Source organism: Symphodus melops (genome assembly GCF_947650265.1).
Source record: "Symphodus melops genome assembly, chromosome: 21".
NCBI lineage: Eukaryota > Metazoa > Chordata > Actinopteri > Labriformes > Labridae > Symphodus > Symphodus melops.
The window spans coordinates 15,412,466-15,433,898 of NC_136711.1; the positions used below are offsets into that span (position 1 = coordinate 15,412,466).

A 21,433-nucleotide genomic window follows, 5' to 3' on the forward strand; every position below is an offset into this window, starting at 1 on the left:
AGAAGGTCTCTCTGAGCCTTTACAGAATCAGCAAGCTTTGTTTCAACCACTATATGGCAGCATTGTTTGTTTGATCCTTTAAACTGGATTAAACAAACCTGTTATAAATGTTTATCACTCATCAGCGCTCCATGTTGATCCCACATGGAAGTGGATACTACTAAGATGCTATGCATCATTGGAGTTTTGAGAGCCCCAACCTAAGCATTATCCCGACCATAAGCCATGAACTGATGAAAGTACGTCAACTCATCTGTGTGTGAGTCAGAGACCCCCTAGTGGTTGTGGCAGTTAACTATTTCCTTAATGTCCCCAGGAGCTGTGTATGATGGTATGAGTCATTTGATCCGAGAGTTTCGATTTGACATTTAAGTTTGAATGGACCGCTTAAGTAATATGATTGAAAATGTTAAATTATTTTTTTTACAATTTAGGAAGGAACTTTTTGATAGTGACTAACATAAGTGAGAATGAAACTTACTAAAAGGTTTTATCATTGTCGTACCAGTCTCATGGTAAGTTTTACTGTTTGTTCAATGTTTGACTTTTAGCAGTGTGTAAATGATCAGGAGTTTGTAGTCTGGAGTTTTCAGGTTTGTCGATTATAGACAAACAAACTTGTGAATAATTTCACGAACCCTTTTCTTATAAAGTTGGGTTCTTCCATGAATTTGACGTGTATTTGCAGTAAGTCCTCTCAGATATAGAGGGCAGCACAGATCAATTAATCCTTGTGAGCTTTTTCCTACTTTACTTCACCTGCTTTTGTTTAAATTCAACTTTCAGAGTTTTTTATCGTATGTAAATCTGTGTTGGTTTCTTTGCCTTTGCAGCGTTGCTTAGTAAATCTGAATCTCAAAAACCACAAAAATACAGAAAAAAAGTAAGTTGTGATTTTTCTTTCTTAAATCCAACATCGTTTATGTTTATTTACATTAGGCTAAAGTATAGTCAGAGATTAAAAACATACATTCAAAGGAGTAAAAGACATATTTGACTTATTATGAGGGGGGAAAAAGATCTTTTCAAACAAGTAGCCATTTTATCAGCGATGCACATAATAAATAAAAAGGTTGTCAGCTCAATATGGACAAGATTTACACTGATTTATATTAACTTTTTTCCAGAAGATAATTTACCAAGTGATAACTTCATGTTGATTCAGAAAAAATAATGTTTGTCAAACATGTCTCTGTTCTCATTGTTCATTGTAAAAGCTGTACACAGATCTGATTTCCATCAGTAATTTTCTATAACAGTAAAATACTCCAGAAAGTGTCTATGAGGGATTTTTCAATGTCACTGGCATCTGACTTCTATGCAGCCCACTAATACATCATAATTTCCTTCGGTGCATCCTCTGTAGGCCTCTGCTGCTCCCTCCTGTGTGTGTACGCTGCATGGTCGTACATGTAGATCAAAACAATGGCGACGAGGGAGAGCACGATGTAAGGGATGAGCAGGTAGAATCCTATCTGCATCTCTGCTTTCTTGTTCCTCATCTCTGCTGGAATACTTTCAGCAAAGGACTGCACTACTTCCTCTACCATGGAAGTTGCCAAGAGGTTTACCACATATAGGATGAGGACGAGTACAGCGACACATGCTGCAGGAGAAAGAGTGGAATTAGTGTGCTAAAAAACTGCAGAATGGGACACAATTAATTTCTGTCAAATGCTTAACTTTCTTCATCATGCAGTCCAAAAATGTGCTGATAATTCAAAGCCTATCACTCCCAGTTACTTAATCTTCCAACATTTTTTTAGTCACTTTTTGTTACAGTTTTAATCATCGTATAAAAAGTTGACAAGTGCCATTTAACGGAAAAAAGAAGAAGAAATTAAAATTAGTTCAATAAAGATTGAAAGATAATCTTTTTGTTTTTGTTGATTTTGTATGTGAACATATTTGGAGGCATGCATGGGAATCATGTGTATGTTTTACTGCTGTGGCACAAACATTAAGAACCTCACAAACAATTAGAATTTCAAAACTTCCTAATTGACTGAAGACTAAAGGAAACGATCTGAATTTAGGAGGAACATTGAGAATAACTTTAAGCTCATTAGCTAACAGTGTTTGAGCTTCCCACTCTGAATGTTACTTCAGAAGGAAGTGTCCAACTTGTTAATATGATGACTAATATGACTAATAAGGCAGACAAGTAATTATAAACTAAAGATACACTAATTGTTAAATACGAGAATACAATATAGTACATGTATAGTAAAGAATAACTTTACAATATACATTAATATGACTTACAGCTGAGAGAGCTGCAGGCATACATTCCTACAGGCCCCATGTAGGTCTCATAAGGGTTACTGACACTGTTGTAGAGGGAGATGAGGACGCTGCAGGCCGAAGACAGAAGACACAGGGCCAACAGGCCCAGCGCCAAACCATGCAGGATTACAGGGGCACCTCCTGTTTTCACCAACTTAGGAAACACTGCGCGCACAGACGCATACCGCACACACACACACACACATACGTGCACAAAGTAAAAGAAGGTTGAGGTTAGAAAATGTCCCATTTATGAGAGAAATTGGGAAAGAACTTTTTCTACTTCGCCATAAGAATTAGTGCCTGTAAAAAAACAAATAAATGCGTTTTCTTTGGGTTATCCAGAATGACATTAGCAGGTACAGTCTAAGTCCAATTTACTGCTGAGCAATTTAAATAAAATATTTTACATCTGTCACCTGGAGACAAAAATCTAAGCCCAGCTGGAATATATAGCTATTAAAGCAAGAAACATTATTTTAATATTGGTAAAAGAGGCTTCAAAAAATTACCATCAAAGTCTTCATTTCCTCCAAACAAGGGGCAGGATGTTCTTTCAACCTTTCCACTAAAAATACCCATTTTGAGCACACCACTTCCATTAAAGAGGCCACTTCCAAATCTTGAACAATCCACGGTTGTTGTAGACCACTGTGCTGACATGGCGTACCCCAGGATCCCAATTGCTATGGCGGTGACCAATGCGCTGAACATGAAATGAATCATCTTCGTTAGGGAAGGCATTATCACAGTATTCCAGTTGTGCTCGTTCGATCTAATTCCCAGTGTCTCTTCTCATACGAAGCAGGTTCAGACTTTCTGATCCTCTAAAGAGTCGTGTCTGAGTTACCTGCCAGGGCGGAGTGCAATGTGGACTGCTGGTCGTAAATCTCAGTATTATGGCTGTGACCTTTGGTTTGGAAGGAAAAGACGGGGCTAGTTGCCATGGCAGGGACACATGTGTCCCCAGCACAATCAATAAGATAATGACATATCTCACATCAGACGGCAGAAAATAATCATACATGTTTTTGTGTGTACAGTTGGAGTCGTTAAATATTCCCTGGCAAGAATATTCACTGAGTTCAGCAGAACAAGCAGCTTAAAGAGTGGGGGTTTCTTGTGTGATTCAAACTCTTGTTTCCAATGTCTCAACACCAAGCAACTTTTGAGTAATTACGTTTACATGCTTGAATTCAAGGTCCTTGATTTTGACACTGTATGGTCATAAAATCTGATTAATTATTTACCAGTGTTTCTATAAAAGTTACTGGAAGAGTGAGGTGCGGTCATGCACCATCAATAAAGCACTAGCGTCATTGTAAGACTTTTCACGGAAAAAATGGCAACATGTTTGGTTCAGAGTCTGAACTAAAAGCTGCATTTTTACCCAAATGATTGCCTCTTTGTGTTTGTGACATTACTACAGAGTGATAACATGACACAGGAACTTGGCACAAAATGAGGCTGCTTTAAGACCAGACAGGAAGAGTGCATTATTTTTTCTTTATTGCTTCACGCTTCAAGACTTCCTGGTTTCTGGTAATTGAAATGTTCCATAAAATCTGTTTCTGCTTTTTGGAAATGTTTCAAACAATCCTCTTATCTATCAGTGTAATTACTCAAGTAAAACGTTATCACCTCAACAGCAGGCTCATATTTGTATCTCTCATACATTACTGCATAGGACTTAATAAACTATTGATTAAAAATCTTTTTTTTTTAAAGTAAAAAGAATTTAAAGAGTTAAAAAGTATTGTAGCCCCATGTAGACATGCATCAATCTATTTTGTTTAACTCTGTTTTTTCGGGTACATTTTGGTTGTCTTCCAATTTACATCATTATCTCAGGATAAAAATGATAATTTTCCATGACAATGGAATCCCATTTCCATTTCGAGAAATTAACTTGTCATAGCCAGTGTTGTTATCCTGAAATAACAAAAATCTTTTTCTCACAGAAAAACGTCACTAAAAAACAATAAAATGAAAATAGCATGGAGTGTTGCGGATATAACAAATATTATATCAACAAAGATACATTCATACATACATACATTCATAAATATGAAATTAAAAAGAGATTTTTTTGAGGGAAAAAAAACATGATGTACTATGATATAATATAACAAATTACAAAAAGGTCCACACAAAAGTTTCAGTGCTTCTTCGATCACAAGTTTTGAAAAAAGTAAGAAAAATGTGAAATCAAAAGGGAACCATTTTGCTAAAAATCTTTCCATCGCCTTGCACTTTTTTGCACTTTTTTTTTGTTTTTAAACGTTGTAAACGCCCATCCTCTACCTTCATTGTGTTCCCGTGAGGCTCTGTGAGGTTCAGCGCGTGTCTTGTAACACACTTTGTGGCCACGGCGTGGCTCTCTCTCTCTTCGCCCAACAGGCTCCTGATCCGTGCGCTCGCTGACAGCCAGCTCTGTTATGTTGGAGTAAACACAAACTCCTCCTTCCCGTGTGACAGGCGGCAACACTGAAGCGTCGCCTCGCCTTTTCCAACACAATCTGCGCTCTGGACTTAATGTCGAAGACCTCCAGGTGAGTCATATGATTGCTTTTATCCCATCGTCTTGTCTTTTGCGTCCTGACTCATGTTGTGGCGCGTTGAAAACGTCAAATGTTCTGTCATTTTTTTTAGTCACATACAACAGCGTTACCTGTCCGTTACGCACAGCAACGTACGGCAGATTTTTGATTTGTTTAGGGGGGTGAGGGCTGAACCGAGCATATCAGGTGCACGTTCAGTTTGGACATGTCAAATCCAAGCTTAATGTTTATTTTTAACCGTGTGTTTATAATAATCTGAAAGCTCTCCGTTTGACAACCTGCAGCTACACATTCATATGGGTTAATGGAACAAGCGCTTGGAGTTTCTGTCCTTATCTCCCTTTTGGTTTTTATTTTCCCTCCTTTATCTGTGTCGTTTTGTCGTTTGGATTTAATACATTGAACATCACTTTGCAGATTGCTCGACTCTGTTGGCTGCAGTTGAGCCAGTTTAACGTTTGGGAGAAAACAGGCTTGTAAGAGGACTATTCCCTTTTTCACAGTTTTCTTAAGATTCCGTCTCTTTATATTCTATTGCGCGCTTAAATGATGACGGTATACAGTTGACTTAATTCGGGGTTGTAATGTCATCATTATTGGACACAATATTCATTCCCAAAGGAGAGGTCTGGTCCCTGGGAGGCCAGGGGTCAGAACCAGCAACAGATCAGCAGCCGTGCAGCAGATTGTCTATGGCAGGGTGTTGGAGAGAGGGAAGAAGAGATCAACAGATGTTTAATGAACCAAGACACCATGGAGACTGTGCTGCACTGACCACTAACAAGACAACTCTCTTTGACAGCCCTTAATAATGAAACTTCAATTTAAGCCCCACTATGAAAAATGAAATTGTGGCATTGTCATAGAAAAAAATCATTTACAATTTTGTCACATGGACCGAAGTCTGCCCAACTGAGCCAATATAAAGATGTTTTGGGTTGCTGTTGTTTTTTTGGCAATGAGCCTTTATTGGACAGGACAGCTGACAAGAAAAGGAATACTGGACAAAGAAGAGAGAGATGTAAGTTGAACGTGTGACCATTGCGTTGAGGACTATAGTCTCTGTATATGTATGTGGGTCTCTTGCTCTACCATTTGATCCTGACCGGCGCCCCTCATAGAGAAATTTTGAGTTTGTGCAGAAGGAGATCATTTCTGTGTGGATTGCATCAGTTCCACTCAGCTTTAATTTAGCACGAGAGTTCATTCTAAAACACACACCTTAAATACAGAAAATTCTCCGCCAATCTTTCTGTTAAAGTGCTTTCACATTTGCACAAATCTCCTGAAACTAAGTGAAGTTTTCAGGGTGAGCTGCCTTTGTTATTTTATTTGAAGTTTTTCCTGCCAGCATCGTCCGATTTTTTTCCGCATAGCGTCTGAGTGAGTTGATATGAGAAACCAGCAGGAAATATTTCGGAAAATTTTCCACCAGTGCTACTCCACTATGTTTTCTGTTTGTCAGTGCACTGTTCTGTTCTATATTGTAATTAATGCAAATTACAGGTTTCATTTATATAAAGGCAAATGTTTTATTGTAGTGTCGCTTAGCTGACTCTGGTGCTTTATTTCATGTCATGGCTTACCTTTGAGACCCCCCAAACCAAATACCTACTTTGAAGAAACAGTGGCCTGATTATTGTCAGCTTTTAGATTTGTGTTCATGTAGCACCCTCATGATGTACTATCCTTCACCTTCATTTTGTCTTTACTTTCTCTTTCGCCTCAGTACGAGCCTATCTGTAATATTTCAGTGTGAACTCCACTCCAGCTATACAGTTTGGACCATGGGAAGAATGGGAATAGCTGTGGCAGAAGCTAATGAGAACGCAGTGAAACAAACAAATAGTCTTCGCTCGCAGAGACAAATGAGAATGTGTTCGGATTCAGGAATAAATAACATTTGACTGCTGAGTGCTGGAGGCAGATTGATTTGACTTTCATCACATTAGAGTTTGTGTATTTAAGAATTTAATCTCTGCCTGGATATAAATGAGGAGAATAACAGTTGTGTGTTCAAGCAATGATATATTTCTATGAGGGAAACTAATTTATCAAAGAAATAAGAGGTTGTTTGTACTTGTGTCTTTTAATCAAACAGTCAAATACTCAACTGGCTTATAATTGGTGTAGATATTTCAAACCTCCCTATACCAAGATGGTGTTTCCCATGTTTTTTTCCCGCTACAGTCAGAAATGTAAAATGGCGTATTGGAAAGCTTGTGAGATGCATGTTATTTGAGCGTGGGTGCGCAGGGTGAAACAAACAGATTGTGGTGATAAAAGAAGTGCACAGTGAGGTAGAGAGGGAGGCGTTGTGCATACCTGAAGTTTCTTACAGCTTGCTGGGTTTAAACCTCAAAAAACGCCCACCTGGAGTTGATCCCTGAAGCTCGCCCACTGTCTTTCATTCTGCCATCTCTCTTAATCTTGGAAATTCTCGAAGTGTTTACTTCGGGACACCATGCTGCGCTGCGCTCTACAACACCCTGCTTGAAGGTACGCTTCTTTCCTAGAATAGTCAGAGAAGGAACAATTGGAAGTGACTCAAGACAGTTAAGGATGAGTCTGTTCTGACCCAGGACTTTTCTGATATATGATGGCAGAAACTGCCCGCTTTTGAAAGAACAGCTCTTGACTTAGGCACAGGAATTGTCATGACAAGATCTTCATTTTTGTTATTGTTCTGCTTGCCTTAGTGGAAGCTTGCGAAGGCGCAGTAAGCTGCAGCATGTTGCAACCGTAGGCTTGTTTGTGCTTGCAGCTAGGGCTACAGAATTCAAACCCTGCAGCCTGCCTTTAGATTTTGGCATCATGCGTAAATGATTTAGTAATGATAAAGCACATTATTAGCCATGCAGAGTGAGGAGATGAGAATTTAACCCTCATCTAGCTAAGAAATCGAATAAAAAAACAAAGTAATGACTTTAGTAATAAGAGGGGTCGTTTGGTGAAATGTTCAAACTTCAATACCTGTGACATTGTTTTAAAACAGAAACAAAGTGTGAACTAAGATCGAAAGCAGGTTCAGAAGAACCACAATGAAAGAAAAACTAAGAAAAGCAGAAACAGAGCATGTTAGCAGTGTTTGGCTTTCTGCTTGGAGGACTTTGATTGGATCTGAAAAGCCCTGTAGTCTCACATTGAGGGTGGATCTCAGTGACACAGAGAGGGGTGCGTCTCCATCAGAAGAGGCCTTGATAAACACTTGGCCGCTGCGGGGACAGTCTACAGTCTACCTGCAACCCTCCCCTTCATGCATTCACACATAAACAGACACACTCTCGCCATCCCATCCATGTTACATCCACAGATTTGTGCTGGAGAGGCAACTAAGGCATCACGGTGGCCTGTGACAGATAAATGTACTTACTCCAGCTGTCCAACATTTGTCTTTGTTTACTATCAGCTGGGTTTAAGACTTAGCTGGGCCACTGCAGTATTGAAACAGCTGGATCGAGATCAAGGTTCTCCCTTTTTAGATGCGTCAGTGCTCACCCACCATCTGTTCAAAGAAGCATTGGAAGTTGCTCCTCTGAGATAAAAAAGTGAGCTTGAGCACAAGAGACACTAGAGAGAGAAAACAAGGAGATAAAATGAATCAATCTGTCATTCCTAAATAGTGCTGCAACCGGTTAGAAACTCAGCTTAGACAGCACCTCTCTGTTCTTATGTGTGTTGCTTTGACTAAGGAGTCATCCGGGGTCAAAAAGGCAACAATTGATAACTCTAGCTTAACTGTGAGAAGTGCTAGTTCGGACTGATGCTAAAAACCAAGTAATACGTTTCAGGCAGAGGCCCCCCTCAGTTTTTAATTATTGAAGGTGCAGTAGAGCCTCGCCAATACATTTGGCTGATCATATTTATAGGTAAATTACAGAAAATAAAATGGAGAAAGTACTCCATGGAGGGGATTAGGTAACAGTTTAATAATTTTGTTTTTTCCCCAAGAGAAAGCCATCAAAGCTATTGTTTACGATACCTTCAGCACTGTCCGCAGACATGTCATGAGCATAGAGGCTCAGCAGAATTGGTCAGCTCTAGAATTGTCCTATAAAAGTCCATTATTGTTTCATTCATTTGTTTTAGAAACCAACATTTATTTGTAGTAAAGTTCCTGCAAAATTGGTGTTCTGGACATTCAGAAAAACTCCAGCTGAATTATCCGCAATCAGTCCATTTTTCAACTTCAAAAAGGGGTTTATGTATTTTCCCAACATGCATTTGCATGGTAGTCAGGTTCATATGTCAGCATTTTTCTCGAATTGCACTTTTTAAATATTGTGATGTCTACTGTATCAAACACTATGCCAGAAGCTAATATAGTTTCATGCAACATAAATATTTTGTTGTCCAAATTACCATCTTGTGACGCCTTAGACTTGGATGATCCCAAACCCAGGTTGGGAACCACAAAGCTGAACCTTTCTGGTTTGCATCAGATTCTCTGGTGCATGGACTGCATGATGTCACTCCAAAAATCGTGGTCATGTAGTCATATGGGTGTATTCCCCCATTCAGGCAACACTTTTTTTTTTTTTTGTATTTCTGTCAGTCGCTACATGAGCACATTACAAAGTGAACCACAAAGCTCTTAAAAGACACATTACAAGAGATTGAGCGGTGACCTTGCATTTGTTTTATGGTTCTCCAAAGAGAATCACATTGTTTAAAACCTCTATGATCTCTGTGTTTTTGTCTGCCCTTAAGCTTGTACTGCGGCGAGAGTGAAAGAAAGGCAACAGACTGGCTCACAAACTGCCATACTTAACATTATCTGCTTAAAAGGGCACATTGTGACAGATGTGATTTTAAGTAAGAACTCATATGACTTTTGGAAAACTTTTAGGGCAATAAATGGCAACTGAATTGGTTGACCTGCTCAGGGGAAGAAGGGTGCAGCCCAGAAGAGATTAACTCCCTGGGCTATGTGGCCTGGTTCTAACTGAAGTGAAAGCAAACATCTCCTGCTCTTGCACTAAACATGTTTCAATCCACCTCATTTTATCTGAATGAATGACTAGCAAAAGTAAATATTAGGTTTCTGTGGAAAGCAAAAGGAGATCCACAGGCTTGTTAGTAACACTCTGACAGCCAAGAGGAAAAACAGAGAGATGCCTTTGTGGATTTCCTTTGGGCTGTTTGTGTGATCTTTTTGTGAATCTGTTACACAGTCATCTTACATGAGACGTCACCCCCACAAATTCCTAAAGCTTGATGTTTATGATAATGTCAAATGTCTTTGGAGATGAAAGATGATGTAAATAGTTTGAAACATAGGCTTGCTACTTAACATGTGTTCATGGAATAACAGACCGATCCTTGTCAGCTTAATGAGATGTTGCTGCTATACATGAAGCTGCTACTAGCCTTTTTATTTTTCATTCTTTTTTACATAAGTTCTTAAGTCTCATGTGCACATGTAAGTTGTACGTTTAACAAAGATTTTCATATGTGCCAGCTGTCAGTAGGACACTACAACATTTCCAGCTTAATAATTTATAGTGTTTATTTACTCAGGTGTTTTAAACTTTGTTTCATTAAACCAGTTCTATAATTGATGTCTTTGAGTGAGCTAATGTTAGCAACATGCTAAAAGTAGGCCTATATTACCTGAAGCCTGGCTAAGGACCAATGAAGAATTTTAAAGTGTATAACTGCTTTATTTGCTGTATTAACTGATTCAATTTATAACTCTGTTCTGCTCCAACAAAAAAAAAGTAAAATATTGAATACTCATGTGTCATAAAGACAAGCATTGGGTTCACAAACTAGCTAGCGGCAGCTAGCTTGCATCAAAGAAAATGTTTTTTAATTCCACCCTGCTTTTTTCGGTTGTTTTTCAAATGTTTTAAATGCTGCGGTTCTAATTAATTTGCAGTTAAAGAGACCACTTGGGATAGAAAAAACCATGTGAAAGATAGTTACTGAGGAGCAATTTTGAGGCTTTGTATTAAAAGGGAACATGACATGCTGTAGCTTCCGAATTGCTTCGTCTATAAAAACCACAGCATAATAAAAGCTATTGGCATTTGACTGAAAAACATGAACTGACAAAGAAGTGCTAAAACATTTCCAGCGGACTTTATTAGTGGACCAGATCATGTGACTGACAGTTTTAATAAAATATTTAAAAAAGTAGAAATGTATTATGAGCTTCTGATCAAAAGTTTGTGTTTGTTCAGATTAGTATGTTTTTAACAGAATATCACAGCAAATAATTGGACTCCTACCAAAAATATTGTGAATAAAGCCTAGCGCCTTATAACAACACTACAACATTTTTAGCATTAGCTTTTGAGCTAACAGTAAAACACTTTGTGGCCAATGAAAACTAAAGGGTGCCTAAGAGACTCAATTTAAAAGTGTACATTTTGCCATGCTGTTACTCCTACATTGCTTTGCTAACGAGAACATTTTAAAACAAAAGTGAAAAGTTAAGTCTGAAAATGGTCAATTAAAGCCAGCCATTGCCTTGTTTGTTTGATACAAAGTACATTGTAACCCTCGTTAATTTTGCCTTAAAAACTTTTTTCTGTCTTGTTGGGTACAAAAACTTTAAGTGTTTTTTAATTGATTCCTGAGCAGCAGGCATAAGGCTGTGTCTCATATGTGATGGGCATATAGTGATTATCTCCTCTCATTTCTTCAGCCCCATAAACTCTGAAGGCCGGTTGGGAGAAGCATCAAGGTCTCAGTCAGTCCTGTGACTTATGTTTTCAGCCTTTGCATGTGTCAGTTTTATTTTTGTGCCATGTATCCGCACACACAATAACTTTTAGATAGCACCTAATATGTCACTATGATCAGCTGCCAAAACTGCTGTGGTCCCTTGAACGTTTGTGTTGGATCATATCTTTTTACTGTAACAGTCATGCTTCAAATACAGTTTCATAATAACGTGTTTTGTTGGATATTGTAAGTTGACAGCCTCAGATACAGGGGACCATATTGTATATGAGATGAGAGTCTGGATGTGACATGTTGAGAGAGCAAGTGAAAGAGAAAAAGAGGAAATAATGGCTTGGCTGTGTCACTACAAAGGTTGTTGACATGTAGGAGTACAGTGCTTTATAAATAATGGATGCTGACTAAAGCAGCACATTTCCTATTCATTCTTCCAAGGCTGCTGCCACACAGGGAGTTGTGTGTGATCATCATGTCAGCGCTTCAATATTTTCACTGTGCTTACTGTAATACGATTCAGTTTGAAGGCACTGCAGTGACTCCAATAAACATTTTTACACAAGGCATCATTCAGAAGTACTGCTTATTTTATGTGATCGTTTTATCAAACGAAAAACAGAACAACCAGTTAAGCAGAGCAGCACTTATTCGTACACTCACTACAGAGAGTAAGGAGACTTTATGTGAAGCTTTGTAGTGTTCAGGACCTTGTGTGACTTTGATGAATGTGTCTAAAAGAGCGCAGTTAGCTGCAGCATTGAGTTCACGGTCAGAGGTTAGCAGACATGATGCCCTGCATGCTGATGTGCATGTAAGGCTCTGGCAAAGAACATATAGTGATGATGTATTAAATTATAACCACAGCTGACCTGCATGATATTAAAGATCAAGGTTAAAGGTAGTCTGGAGCATGCAGCATGTGGGGAGCTCGATGAGGAGAGGGGCATTGATCATGCTTAGATGTACAGGTTTTCTGTCAACACACAGGATGTGGTTAAGATTAAAAGTAAAGACAACCTGACTCAGAGATAGAAGGGTTATCAGAAAGATCACAACATGCATAAGTGTTGCAAGCTTTTCAGTTTTTACACACAGAAGTTAGCCAACTAAGTTTTGACAGGATGCCAATAGGAAACAACCAATAGATTGGCTACATTCTGACCATGAGAAAGCCTTTAATAGAAATAGACAACATTATGTGCTTCTGATGTAGCCATTTAGTAATTCAGAAAAAGCCAAGTGAAACAAATCTCTAGGCCAAGACATGAGAAATTATGCAAATATCTGTGTATAGAAAATGAAATCAAACTGGAAAGGTTTCTGGAAAAGGGATATTCAGCGCTCTGATTATGCACAGTATCTCCTGACCCCCCACCCCCCCCCCAAGCCTAAATTACTTTTTAAACCGCTTCATCAGCTAAGGACAATTTTAAAAACAAAACCTCCATGGGTCCAAAATCCATAATGAAAGAGTAAGAATTTACCTGGTTTGCAGTTTGAGGTGTCTGGAAGCATTTTCAAAGACATCTCTTGTATAATTGGGGTCTATAGGGAACATTTTATTGGGCCACTTGGGATTTTTTTCTTCAACAGACTACAGGCTAAAACTCGAAGGAGGGTTGCATTGCAGTTAGGTCTTTATATAACGTTCATTAAGTTCTACAGAGCAGCTAGCAAGAGTGCACACTCTTTGGCTCCTATTTGGATCGTTTGAGCGCCATAAAAAACATAAAGATTCAAACCTTGCCAACACAGAGTTAAAGGTAAATACCGATCAACACAAACAGTCACGTCAATAGTGAATGAAATAAGGAAAATTGTTTTCATATTGTTTCTGATTTATTAGATAAAAGCACAAGGTAAAATCAGCATCACTTATCTAACATGAGAGGCAGATACGTTTTTTCACAGTTAAATGTGTTTTGGTATGTAGAGTTGTACTCTGAATTCACAAATATCATGTGTTTACCCATGAGGGATTTTCTAATAGGCTGCCAGTGTTTATTTAGTAATTCATGTTGTAGGGTGGGGATTTTTAAGCCTGCTGTTATGACACTGTTTGATTAATGGGGCACTCCATTTTCATAACACTTGATCAGAGACGTCAGCGCACTAATATAAAATCTCATATTTCATTACTGAAAAGTCTTTTTAGTCATATTATGCAGTTTCTGCACCAACAGACATGTCCTTATGATATTTTCATAAAATACAGCACAGAGTCATCGTGATATATGAGTACAATGTCAATAGACGTGGTCGTTCTTGACTGCAGGGAGGTTTAGATTGAATCATCGATGTAAGATAATACATGCAACCACACACGGTGACTTTGCCATACTAACCTTCATCTCTGGATATCTAACTTATTAATGCTATCCAATGCTAAGGCTGAAAACACAGTTGGATTGCACTGGGTACAGGTCCATATTCATGCTTTCTTTGTCATCACTTTGGAGCAAAACTTCTGAACAAAGCGAAACTGCCTTGTGCCGATAATCCATGCAACATTTGGTCGAACAATATGTTGTCCCACTGGGAAAGCAAACTGTTGAGGATAACACACTTCCAAACACTGCCAAAGCCTTTTTCACTGCTCAGCCAGAAACAATGCCAGATTCCTTTTCATTCACTTAAATTGATGGCATATTTGTTTTTCATAATTACAGTCTGCTTTGATGCCAGCACAGATTCAAACACGAGGAGCTATTTCTCATTTTTATCAAAGTGGGAAAGTAACAACGCCCTGCATGCAGGTTGCACTTCTTGACTTGATACGACAAATGGATTTAAAACAAACAAAATGACTTAAATAAGTTTAACATCCTTAAACGGTTAAATCCAGCTCTATATCTTCAGTCCTTGACATGAATGAAGTGGACATGATTTACTCTAAAGCTGTTATCCTCTTTAATTAATACAGCACAAGTCTTGGAGACATACTGTAGTGCTAGCTACATATGGTGATGATAATTGAGCAACATGTGCTGACAGCCTGGTTCCTATTGTATCAGCCCACACATCCTACTCAAACAGAGAGACAGTAGTGTGTTTGCCAAAAGGCCCAGCATTCATGAGAAGATACTGATTATTATTGTCTCCGCTATTTGTTGAAAAACCAAGACATGAGACGCAGATGAGTTACAGAAACCTCAATAATGATGCGTCTCACATAGCATTTCTTTGTAGGCAGAACCAATTCTGTAGGCGGCTCTTCTCACTGACGTCTTCTTGACTGCTGGTGAACCACATGTGTTTCAAATCCCTCTGCTTCCACTCTCTCTGCATCTGGAGCTTAAACAGAAGAACAAATATACATTACCGGTTATGTATTTTTAATGCTGAGAGTCTGTGTCGCCCCGTGGGGCTCCTCTCCTGCTTGTGCACAATGACTAATTTGTTATCCTGTTAGAAATTACACTGGCTCTTTAGAATAAAACCAAACTGGATGGCCTTATTTGTGCATCATTTTATTTAGAGATGTACAAGATGTGCAACAGAACCATTAGCTGTTCTGTATTTTTCACCCCCTTTATGCATTTCCACATTTTACCATGTTACAACCTGGAATTAGAATGGGCTTATTTAGGCATTTTCACATTTGATGAACTGAAGTAGTCCACAATTCAGCAGTTAATGGTTTCACAGTAAAGGATTCAAAGCATTTTTTTTTTATTGAATGTTCGTACATCATTTTTGAAAATCTCTTCCATTTGAGATTTATTGGCCATTTTGTATTTAACGTGATGTATTGTAAAGTTCAACACATACAGTATGCAATAAGCTATACATCATTATGACTGATGCATGTGATGCAAAGAAAAAACGAGTTGTTTGTTGGAGGTTGCACATAATGGAACTCGCCTGTAACTAGTCCCATATTTCCTTGTTTACCTTTTTTACAAGTGTAATCTCTCTGGCCTTAACATATGTGAATCTTTTATCTAAACTTGTGGGCAGCCAAGTGTGACACATGGCTGACTTTTGAGGCTGAAAAATGCCCCCTCTGTTTTCTGAAGTGAGGGCCTGCAAAAGGGAGACCGGAAAGGATCTGATCATCAGATCTGTTTTCCCTGGAGAGGGAAAACGCCTCGCTCTCTGAACACACAGAGACACTCCCTCATTTGCACTCTTTTATGACCAGCTGGGATGAACTACTGTAAGATGAGGCGCCACACAGAAGAGGCTACAGCTGCATGGGATATGTCTCCAAATATGGACTTCTTTTGTATTTATGTGGTGTTTCTTGTCATGTATTGTTGGATGTGGGGCATGAATGTTGAGTCTCTTTTGTTCTATAGGCATCATTTAAAAACAAATATGCTTTGTGAACCCAGAGTTGAGCCATCGGTGATGCATCACATTCCCCACTTGGCTTTACTAATCAGCATGAACTGTGTATCATTGGCAATGGAAACCTCCCTTTAATAAGCAGAAACCCTGAGCAGAACTGAACTTATTTAGAGACAGCCATCTGCTGGACTGAACTGAGTTTTTACTTTTTTTTTTTTTAAAGGAACTACATGGGGAAAAACAGAAAATAGAGACTTATAGTTAGAAATAACTGCAACAGGAAGTAAATAAAAGGCTCTCCACTGCCATCTATGACATCCAACAGCTTGGCTGCAGCAGGGGACTAGTTAGCCGCTCAGTTAGCCGGAGAGATGCCTTCAGAATCAAGGCAAAAACTCATTAGTGTCGACTAGTTGGAGTCCATTTTCATCCCGTTCAGCTTGAGCTACTTGCTGTTTTCTCATGTGTTCCAACAGAAGGTCCTTCAGCTATGTGCACTTTAGTCCTAAAAACAGCCCAAGCTCCTGCAGCTCTGCATGATTGTTTTCATTAGTCTGCCGGCGGTAGCTTGGCGTTAGCCGCCATGGTGGCTGTCGTTTTCCATCAGCTCCATAAAAAAAGAATATAGGAAGGTGAAGCAGAGGGTTCTGTTTTTATAGCCTCCCCACCCCTGTTGTTACTATCATATCAATGTGGAGCTTGATCTAAAACCTACATGCTCCAGGCCATGTGTTTCACTCTACATTCCTGTGCCTGTAATGGGTTATCGTCAGAAAAATGTAAAAGAGGGGGGGTTGGGTGGAATATGGAAGGAGAGAAAATAAGGGGGCTGGGTGAATGTTACACTTCAAACTACAACCACAACTGAGGAAGATGAAACAAAGGCAGCTTTGGTTTCTTGTGCCAAAAGAGAACCAACTCCCCCTCCCCCCAATGATGAAGAGGAATTTTTTATTTGCATTGCGTGTGTTCAATTAGGTTTCTTTAGCTCCTGCTGGGCTGATGGAGGCAGGGATCTCCTCTCTCAAAGTTCTCAGTTGCTGGCAGATGACATGGGTGGGCCAGCATGGGTTTTGGGGTTATGTCCAATTTGTTTGGATGTATTTATTTGGGAGGGATATTCAGAGTAGTACGAGGAGAGGAGTTTACCTTCGAGATGATCAGCAGAGGGGTAAATGAAAGCTGGAGTAATTGACTGAAAATACTTTTTTTTATCATTAGTTAATCATTATGAATTTTATTTCATTTATAAATCAAAACATTTTTCCCACTTGCAAAAGGCTGTTTAGTATCAAAGTGCATTCATTTGTACAATATCTCTTTGTCTAAGTTGATTTCGTTTAAATGTGTGTGTATAGATACAATAGCCTGTTAAGCAAAGCATTCAAGACTTTTTTCTGGAACAGTAGTCATGTTGATTAGCAGGAGCCGCTCAATGCTTAGGACCTATGGAGGCCCAGCAGATTGGAAATTGAGTCATTTGTTCTCAGGGTATTATACACACCGCACAGTGTTGACCGTATTGAGTTTTAACAACCATCTTACCATGTTCACAAAAAACCTTTTGGAATGTGAGAATATGAATATATAGGCCAACTAGAAATATTTCAAGTCTGAACATTTTTTAGATTCAATTGCAAAATGAGCATTCTTCATAGCTTTTCATTCTCCTTGAAGCACTTTTCCTACAATGTCATTGCAAAAATTAAAATGAAATTTTTGCTGATTTTGTCATGCAAAGCTGTCCACTAAAGTAAGCTAATGGTAGCTTAGTGAGGATTAGTAAGCATTGAGACATACAGCACTTATTTGGCAACAGTTCATTCAAGGCAAGGTAAGATAGTACTGTGTATGCTAAAAGACTTTCGTTGTAGCTATGTATTCCAGCTAACGCTAGCAAATGCGTTGTTTGAATGTTATCTATGCATGCATTTTTAATAATCTTAAATGGTAAAGGGTGATACATTTTACTAATAAAAGAAAGCAGGAGGACAGTAGATGAGATGAGGCACTTTGTCCACAGGGGGAGCCAAAATCAACTAAAATCTAAAGTTCCTTACTGTGTGTTTGTTGTTTGAAACAACTACTTCCTTTTAACTATTACATGTTTTACTGTTTTTGATTATGTTAAATCTGTTGGCTTCATCGTGTACATCAAACAACCAAAACAGTGAGGCTAAAAAGATAGATGTTCTTAGCAAAAGGTGGCCATCCTTTGTGGTTGAAGATGGGGAAATAAAACAATCCTCTGTTAAGAATGGTTTTGTACAGGTAACCTTTTATTTTAAGCTTATTTCTAATAAAATTAGTCCATTATTTTGCTTAGAAAATGCTATTTTAGTGCTTTTAGCTTTTGCTTAGATGCATTAGACAGATGTTCAATACATTGAAATCATGTGACAAGAGACAAGAGTTTGACTTGCTGACGTAATTGGCTGAGAATGACTTTGTTGAGGACAGATTATTTATTAAACAAATACCAGGTTGTGCTTGTTTATGTGCTCAGATCTTCATCACTCATCACCATTGTCACAATGACAAATGTATGCCATGTATTAATACATTTATGTGGGATTTTGCTAATCCACTGTGTGGCTGCATTGAGAAGTTTTCCTCCTTTGATGGGGTTATGGCAGCGTGTCAGAGAAAAGCTGGAGTGAATTCCAACAGCCTCCCTCAGAGTCACGTCAGCTGATTGGCAGCTATTCTGATGTCATTTGTTTTTGAGGGGCAAGGACAGGTCACGCTGGCTGGCTGATCTTTGTTTCTTTTCAACTCCCCTCTCTTTCTCTCTCTCTCTCTCTCTATGAGATTCTTTCCCTCTTCTCCTTCAACACACCAGTTATCAGATTCTCTACTTTATTTCTTTTCAGTTTCTCTCATTTTTATCATTTAAACACAACAATTAAACATGTATGTGAATTAACTCATGCTCACTCTAACTAATTCTAACACTCTAAACACTCAAACATTGAAAAATGATGCCAGAAATATCCCCTTTTCCTGCTGTTCGGACAGTTTTTTTCTTCTAAATGTAGCTACAAAGCACAAGACAATCATACCATATATTTTATATTTAGTCAATTGATAAACCAAAACAAGACTAATCTTCAGTTTGATTTTAAGGGCCTGTGATTAAAAATCTTTTCAGGTTTCATTTCTGTAGCTGATGAATCTTTCATCAGTTAAACACAGCAGTGCTAATAGAGACCAATATATGTAGGCTTTCATGTTATCATGTAAAACATCCGTACAGTTGGGTTTACGCAGTAAATGTAAACTCACCCTTATGTATCCTGTTAATATAAAGCCTGTTTAAGATGGAAAAAGTCATTTTAAATGGTTTCACAATATTTAGCTAAATGTACAGGCTAATTGGAGTCGTTGAGGTCTTAATCTGACTAATACGTCTTATTGTGCGGGATTCTGGGGGATCTTGGGGCCCCTCTTTGGATTGTGAGGCTTTCTGCTTGTCTAATCACTCCTGACCCTGTTAGAAAAGAGCCCTCCTTTGTTACTGTGCGGTACTGTCAGTTCTGGGGGGAACAAAAAGAGCCATTGTCTTTCATTGCAGCGACTGGGATAGAAGTAATCTGTAGCCATAGAGCGGCCTCAGGATTGCTATAATCCCGATTCAGTATTAATGACAGTCTAATCCACACATTTCTGACCCTCTGGAGAGGCTGACATGGCATCTCTGCTGTTATTTGCTTGTGTAATGTCACTGATTCCAAAAAAAAAAAAAGAAGGGGGGGGGGGGGGTTGCTTTCGGCTTATGTCACAAGGGAAGCAATATCCTGTTCAGATTTTGTGTGCTGTGTATGCCAAGATGCTGCGGTTGTCTGATAGCAGCACTGACAAAGCAGGGCTGTCATGTTGCCTGATTCGTCAGATACAAACGTGGATTCCCTTTGAGTGCAACCAGCGTGTCCGATGGCACATGAAAATTACTTTTGTGCCTTTGTTTTCCTTCTATTTCTGAAAGTATTCATGCCCAAGACCCACGGAATAATTGCACGAGTGTCGAGCATGCTGGTAGAATGGAGAGGGGCCATGGGGGTGTGTTTGTTCGCCCAACCACGACATGCAGCAGACACGAATGACAAAATGGTTCACTCAGAAGGGTGTCTTTTTTTCTGTTTGACACAAAGGGAAGCAGAGGTAGACTAATACATGTGTGTGAAATCCATCACACAGCTGCTAGCTTGGCACAGTCATCAATACCCCCCCCCCCCATCTCTTTTCCTCAGAACCGTGCACATGGGCCTTTTGTTTACCCCCTTTCTCTCATGATTCCTACCAGTAATCCCTTCGACAGGTAGCACGACTCTGACAAAACTCCAACCTTTCATTATTTACTGATGGGGAAGATTGATTCTAGTTGTACTAAGTCAGCTGTGTTTCAATTCGGGGGTAGCATCCTTTGAAGGACCCAGCCTACAAAAGGACTCAGCTTTTATAGCCGGCGTAGACATTTTAGGAAGATCTGGAGAGGGTTTCATATACTGAGTGATCCACATTTGTGTCACCAGCCGTTCCCCCAACAGCTCGACCTCGGAACCGGAACAAGCTAGCCTAACTGACATCACATATCTTAACCTGTTATTTTAAGATCATTCTCAGTTTTTAAGGCCTCTTTTGTTTCGTTTTTTTTTTTTTTTTTTGTGAGATTGTATTGGTAGTTACTTTATTGAATGGAAACCAATAACTTTTGAGACGTGGCTGCTTGAGAGTCAACCAGCTCATTTGAAAAGGAAAGAACGACACATTTGTCTGCTGGATTCGGTCCTCAAGTGCACAATCCAAAGGATGCCGTCCCTGAATTGGGTTACCGGACGGTAACCTCTGAACAAGTTTGGGTTGGCAGTTCTGCAAATGGTTCAAAAAGTGAGACAATCCCACTAAGGCCCCTTACTTAAAATCCCATATTTGTTAATGTGTTTCAATTATATAGAACCTTACTGTTCTTGACTGTGATTGGCCCAAGCTTCCGAAGGAACTCAGGCTTTGTAAAAAACAAAAAAAGCTGGTGTTCCAGTGTGAAAAGTTGTTGCTTCGTGTGAATATAAGGCTATACAGAGAGAAACCAGAAGGGCCTTTAGCTGTCTTAGAGTGTGCCCAGTGGACATTTTGAACAGTTGTGTGGTAAGTGAAAAGATAAAGAGTTACAGAATACTTCTAAAGCTGCAGGTCTAGTCTGATTAGGGTTAGAAGAGCACAGATGACGAACTCTGATGTTGCAGACTTCAAAATGCTGTGAAATGACTCTGTTGTTCATTATGCACATGTGTGTCAGTTCTGGCTTTGTTTATTAAAGGAGAATAGAGGACAACATTAACTCTCTCAAATGGAAAAAGAAAAAAGAAAAAGGTGGTTTGATCTTTAAGTGCTTTCAGTGATCTTTTCATCTCAAACGTCTGGTACGATTCAAAAACCACATTTAATGATAAACTATAAATACTGCACATCATCGAGACAGATAAATCAATTCCCCGAGAATAAATCGCACTTGTCAATGTCGCCTCAGTTTATCTATCATTTCACTGGCTGAATTTATCACCAGAACATCGCCGCAAAGCCTTTCAAAAATGTAACATTATCTTGAA

General features: G+C 39.0%; 2 protein-coding genes across 3 annotated transcripts in view; one reads left to right on the forward strand and one right to left on the reverse strand.

The window, feature by feature from the left end:
- Positions 1–894: 894 nt before the first annotated feature.
- clrn3 (clarin 3) lies at positions 895–3,131 on the reverse strand. The gene is made up of 3 exons (XM_079333723.1): positions 2,799–3,131; positions 2,266–2,451; positions 895–1,606 (listed from the first exon to the last, which is right to left on the reverse strand). Exons 1-3 carry the CDS (start codon positions 3,028–3,030, stop codon positions 1,329–1,331), a joined length of 696 nt encoding a protein of 231 aa, XP_079189849.1. The 5' UTR covers positions 3,031–3,131; the 3' UTR covers positions 895–1,328.
- A 1,569-nt stretch (positions 3,132–4,700) lies between these two features.
- The window catches only part of ptprea (protein tyrosine phosphatase receptor type Ea), a 50,184-nt gene continuing 33,451 nt past the window's right edge, over positions 4,701–21,433 (forward strand). For both annotated transcript variants that reach the window (XM_079372155.1, XM_079372156.1), the window contains exon 1: positions 4,701–4,838. The gene's annotated coding sequence lies outside the window, so the exon portion shown is untranslated. The remainder of the gene's footprint in view (positions 4,839–21,433) is intronic.

Coding starts and splice junctions, on each gene's coding strand:
- clrn3 (XM_079333723.1), bottom strand. CDS start 3,030: ATGCCTTCCCTAACGAAGATGATTCATTTCATGTTCAGCGCATTGGTC. Junction 2,452..2,798: donor AGGAAATGAAGACTTTGATG/GTAATTTTTTGA, acceptor CTGTGCGCGCAG/TGTTTCCTAAGTTGGTGAAA. Junction 1,607..2,265: donor TGCCTGCAGCTCTCTCAGCT/GTAAGTCATATT, acceptor TTTCTCCTGCAG/CATGTGTCGCTGTACTCGTC.